The 6,050-nt window shown below is 33.3% G+C and overlaps 1 protein-coding gene across 1 annotated transcript in view; it reads left to right on the forward strand.

Moving 5' to 3' along the window:
• The window catches only part of rapgef5a (Rap guanine nucleotide exchange factor (GEF) 5a), a 23,677-nt gene that overhangs the window by 13,397 nt on the left and 4,230 nt on the right, over positions 1-6,050 (forward strand). Inside the window, exons 5-10 of the mRNA XM_016520103.1 lie at positions 2,342-2,372; positions 2,574-2,652; positions 3,570-3,719; positions 4,177-4,274; positions 4,366-4,488; positions 5,695-5,873. Coding sequence (XP_016375589.1) covers positions 2,342-2,372; positions 2,574-2,652; positions 3,570-3,719; positions 4,177-4,274; positions 4,366-4,488; positions 5,695-5,873 — 660 coding nt within the window. The remainder of the gene's footprint in view (positions 1-2,341; positions 2,373-2,573; positions 2,653-3,569; positions 3,720-4,176; positions 4,275-4,365; positions 4,489-5,694; positions 5,874-6,050) is intronic.

Genomic DNA, 6,050 nt, shown 5'->3' on the forward strand with positions numbered 1-6,050 from the left:
CGATTTGGAGAGTCAGTGATTAATAACCCATTCATAACTACAGCATTTTGCTTCGTTACTGAATGAATGAATGAATGACTCGACGCCTGGCTCATTAAGACAGCGACTTGCCGCCACCTATTGGCGGTTTTATTTTTAATCTACAAGTATCACTTCGATTTGCCATCATTCATTGCTTTATTTATTATATTAATAATACACTTAATGAAATGTTAAGAATAGGACATAAAACATGATTACAATAGAAAAGTCAGACTCAAACTCAAACGTTTCTCATCAAGTTAATTTGAATTCCTCCGATATCTCAATTGTTTCTCCTGGATAGCATTGAGATTAAATGGAGACTTGAGTCTCCAATAATCTCACGTGTTTCCTAGTTTTTTAAGAGGTTTTAATTATGTTTCTCAAATAAACTGTGTTCAAATTTGCCAATAAAATCAATGTGAACTCAAACGTTTCTCATCTCAGGCTGTGCTCAGAACTCAGTATGAACTCAAACATTTCTCATCAAGTTAATTTGAATATATTTGATATCTCATTTGTTTCTCCTGGACAGCAATGAGATTAAACTGAGACTTATGCTTGAGTCTGTTTGTTTCAGAGTTTCATAAGAGATCTCAATAATGTCTCAAACTGTGCTCAGATCTCAATATGAACTCAAACATTTCTCTTCGAGTTAATTTGAATATATTTGATATCTCATTTGTTTCTCCTGGACAGCAATGAGATTAAACTGAGACTTATGCTTGAGTCTGTTTGTTTCAGAGTTTCATAAGAGATCTCAATAATGTCTCAAACTGTGCTCAGATCTCAATATGAACTCAAACATTTCTCTTCGAGTTAATTTGAATTTATTTAATATCTCACTTGTTTCTCCTGGACAGCAATGAGATTGAATGGAGTGCAAATGGAGACTTTTGCTTGACTCTCCTGCTTTTTACCTGAGAAAAAGACCTTAGTAATCTCATGTGTGTCTTCTCTAAGGTTTCAGAAAAGATCTCAATAATGTCTCAAACTCTGCTCAGATTTGCCAATAAAAGTCAGAGATCTCAGTATGAGTTCAAACATGTCTTATCAAGTTAATTTGAATGTATTTAATGTCTCAATGGTTTGTCCTGGACAGGAATGAGATTAAATGGAGTGCAAATTGAGACTTTTGCTTGAGCCTCCTGCTTTTCACCGGAGAAAAAGGGGAAATCTCACGTGTCTCATTTAGTTTCAAAAAAATCTCCATGTTTCAATCTGTTCTTAGATTTGCCAATGAAAGCTAGAGATCTCAATATGAACTCAAACCTTTCTCATCAAGTTAATTTAAATTTATTTAATGTCTCAATTGTTTCTCATGGAGAGAAATGAGATTAAATGGAGTGCAGATGGAGAGTTTTGTTTAAGTCTTCTGCTTTTTTTCTGTGAAAAAGACCTCAGTAATCTCATGTGTCTTCTCTAAAGTTTCAGAAAAGATCTCAAAAATGTCTCAAAGTGAGCTCAGATTTGCCACAATACCAAAATCTGCAATCAAAAGTCACAGATCTCAATATGAATATCAATCAATTCTCATTAAATTCTCCTAAAACCAACCTTAGCTGTTATATAAATGAATTATATAGCTCTATAGCTCTTACTGTATGACAACAACTGTCTGTTTTTATTTCTTCTAATGAACTTTTGTGAGAAACGTCTGAGACAAACATCTGAAAATTGATAGTTGAGTCTCCTGAGCTCTAAAAGAGCAGTTTTTGAGCCAAATCATTTAGTTAATCTCAAGATTTGGCTTTTGTCATGACTTAAAAAAGAAAGCAAACATTTTATTCTCCTTGAAAAGGGTTTGTGTTAAAACGAGGGATGAGACAGTGATTAAAACAGTTATTTATCCTGCTGTTTCCCTGATAAAGCAAAACTTCTCAGTCTGATATTGTCGAGACAGAAACAGAATAAAGCAATAAGCCCCAAGAAGCCGTGGTTTACAGTGAATTTATAGGCCAAGCAACACACAGAAGTAAACAAATGTGTATGTTTGTAGTGTAATTTACAACAGCTTCGAACGCAGCTCAACCAATCAGAATCAAGCACCGGAACTATCTGTTTTATTATCATGTGTCTATCACTTCCTGTTAGAACACTGCTGTTCTGATAGATGGATGTAGTTCAGCGACAGAGACAAATCGATAGCGAGACGGGAGTCTCACAGGAGACGTCTCTCTCGTGAGTGTCTGACAGAAGTGTTACATCAGCCGTCTCTCAGTTCACTTCCAGCCGCAGCATCCGTCAGACTCACACCGTGAACATTTCTGCAGCCGTGAAGGTGTCTCTAAGCTGCTTTCTCTCTGTTTCTTCCCCTCAGTACGGTGGACGACTATTCTCCACACCAAAAGGTGAGAGAGATTGTGAAAAGGAAGAAGAATTTACCCAAAAATGAACATTTTGTAAACTAAAAAAATTGCTAAACAACTAAATATTCTCACAAAAATGTATAAAAAAAAAAAAGGAAACTATATTTGTTATTTTTAGATGATTTTAGAATCGGAATCATTTAAAGCTAATGCTAACTAATATGATATTGTTTGTCCTTCCAGAATAAAGCGCTGTACCAGCAGCTGAGTCTGAAGGAGAACTGCGTCTCTCTCCGAGGATCTCCAGTCGAGAGTAAAGAAGGTAATACTTCAGTCTTTGGGCGATTTATTTCTTTGTGCATTATATTATTTTATATTATATACATTTATATATATTATACAAATTCCTATTTTTATATTTTGTGTAATATGATTTTTTTTTTCATTACATTGATGAGAATTTGGGGGGAAACATGCTTATTATTTATTATGTATAGATGTAAAATTATGCAAAAAAATTATAATAGAGATAATTCTTCTTTATGCATTTATTAAATATAAAAAATAAAATATAATATATAATAAAAGTAATAAAATATAAATGTAAATAAAATTGAAAAATTGAAAAAAATTAAAAATATAATAAGAACATTTTTCTTTTGGCAAATATAAATTTATTATATATACATTTTTATTTTTTGATATAATCAAAAATAAATGTAAATGAAATATAATAGAAAAAACAATAATAGAATGAATTTTCTTTATGCCAGTATCAATGTAAATACATAAATGTAAATAGAATTTGTAATAGAAAAATTAACAAATTTAATAAGCACAAAATTTTCTTTTTGTAAATATATATATTTTTTATCTTTTTGATATAATAAAACATGTACATAAAACAAACAAATAACATGTAAATAAAATATAATAATTGAAGAAATAATAAAGCGTAATAGTGCAAAATTTTCTTTATGCAAATATAAATTTAAATAAATAATAAATGTACATATTTTTTGTATAATAATATATAGATTTAAATAGAATGTAAATGAATCTCTTCAAAATATGATGTAATTTTTTCACCTTCTGATTTTGGGATGAAACATGAATCCAGACTTGGTTGGAAAAAGGATTTTTTGGAAACTTTTGTAAATTTTGCACCCCTAATCCAGACCTAATTTTGCCACTTTCTCTGTGTGTGTGTGTGTGTGTGATGTGTTGCTTGTGTGTCAGTGATGTGCCGCGTGTACGTGAGCTCTGATTCGTATCTGAGCGTGCGGGTGAAGCCGGCGGTCGTGGCTCAGGAGCTGCTGCACATCGTCTCTCAGCGCATGGACCGATCCGAGGACGACATGATGCTGGTGGTGCAGACGTACAGCGGAGGTTCATACACACACACACACACACACACACACACTTCTCGGCTCTGTGTAGTTAATGCTGCTCCATGTGAAAGCCCGCAGGTGATGGAGATTTACCGCTGATTAAAGAACCGGTTTTACTGACAAGATGCGCGTTAAATATAGCATGCCATTTATCGTGCAGCCCTAGTACCGAAACCCGGTACCAATATGGCACCGGTACCTATGTAAACGGTATGTACAAGAACCGAATCAGAACACAGATTTCGGTGCCTCATTTCGGTGCCATGCCTGAGCGATCGCATCATTTTTTGAGGAATTTTTATTTATTTATTTTTAAACAAGTATCGGTTCAGGCACCGTTTAGGCACCGGAACCGGTTTAAAAGTATCAATTTGGCACCGGTATCGAAAAAACCCCAAACGATACCCAACCCTATTCTGCAGTCAAACACACTGACTCTGTCCTCCGTCTCACAGAGAAGCGCGTCCTTCAGCCGCACGACAGTATTTACTCCGAGACTCTGGAGGCGCCTGGCAGACTGATCGCCTGTCGAAGAGACCTCAGCGAGATCCTGGTGCGACAAACTAGCATAACGTGTTCGTTTTGTGTGGTTAAAACCGTTGAAAATGACTCGTAATACTGATAAGGGTATTTGTGTGTCTCAGCCGCCCCTGACTGAGTGTCCTGAGCTGGGACAGAAGCCCGTCAGACTGCTGGGCATCAACACATGGGACGTATCTGTGGCTCTGACAAACTTCGACTGGAATCTCTTCAACTCCATTCATGAGGTGAAGCTTCTCAGATACTGCTGTCATCATTAAATCATGAGCAGAAATGTCACAGATAACATATTTACATGGTGAAATACAACCCTGTTAGCATGATTGCTGTTTGTTTTGACAACAGACTGCAGATGAAACAATTACATTTATATTTTTTTATTCTATTTACATTTATGTTATTATATTTAAAAAGATATATTATATTATTATTTAAATGTATGTTTGAATAAATAAAATTTTGTTCTATTATTTTGATGTATTTTATTAACATTTATATTTCATTATATTAAAAAGATTAAAATGTATAGATGAGATGATATGTATATTTGCATAAAGAAAAAGTAGCTCTATTATCATGTTTTTTATTTTTTCCTATTATTATTATGTATTTAGATTTTATTATATTGAAATTATTAGAATGTGCAAATATAAATTTAACATATAATAATATAAATTTAGTTTAAAATTCATTATATATTTTAAGCTGAAAAAACAGCTGAAGTTGTTTTTAATTTCTTTTAAAAATTTACAAACGTCTATAACTAATATTAATTATGTCATTAGTATTTATTAAAAAATATTTTGTTGTTAGAAGCCGTGTCCAACATTGTTTGAACATACTTTAAACATGTCATCAACAGCTTTAAACCTTTAAATGTTTTTAGAAAATATACACTGCTGATTTTTTTTATTATTTATTTAAAAGAAGTCTCTTATGTTCACAAAGGCTGCATTTATTTGATTGAAATACAGTAAAAACATTAAAATTGTGAAATATTATTACAATTTAAAATAACTGTTTTCTATGTGAATATCTGTTAAAATGTAATTTATTTCTATGATCAAAGCTGAATTTTCAGCATCATTACTCCAGTCTTCAGTGTCACATGATCTTCAGAAATCATTCTAATATGCTGATTTTTGAACATCTCTGATTATTATCAATGTTAAAAACAGCTGCGCTGCTTCATATTTTTGTGGAAACCGTGATGCATTTTATTTTTCAGGATTCACAGATGAATGGAAATTTCAAAAGAACAGCATTTTTCTGAAATAGAAATCTTTTGTAACATTATAAATGTCTTTACTGTCACTTTTAATCAATTTAATGCATCCACAATGAATGAAACTATTAAAAAAAATCATACTGACCCCGGACTCTTTGTTAACTAGATTGTTATATTCATACTCTCTCTCCTGATGTTCTGACAGCAAGAGCTGATCTTCTACACGTTCAGTCGTCAGGCCAGCAGTGGCCACACGGTGGCGCTAGAGTTCCTGCTGCAGCGCTGTAATGAGGTGCAGCAGTGGGTGATGTCTGAGGTGCTGCTCTGTCCATCGCTCAGCAAACGAGTGCAGCTGCTCAAGAAGTTCATCAAGATCGCCGCGCAGTGAGTCTCTGAAACCGTGTTTACACTCAGGACAAAAGTGATGAAGACTTCACACACATTAATCTCAATATTCAGTCCTGCTTTGACCAGCCAATACTGTTTTATTTTTAAATGACAGATACTGATTATTCTTATGTTTAAAAAAAAAAAAAAGTAATATTAATATATTAAAAATAA

Source organism: Sinocyclocheilus rhinocerous, unplaced genomic scaffold (genome assembly GCF_001515625.1).
Source record: "Sinocyclocheilus rhinocerous isolate Xijiao unplaced genomic scaffold, SAMN03320098_v1.1 scaffold1230, whole genome shotgun sequence".
In the NCBI taxonomy this organism is placed as follows: domain Eukaryota; kingdom Metazoa; phylum Chordata; class Actinopteri; order Cypriniformes; family Cyprinidae; genus Sinocyclocheilus; species Sinocyclocheilus rhinocerous.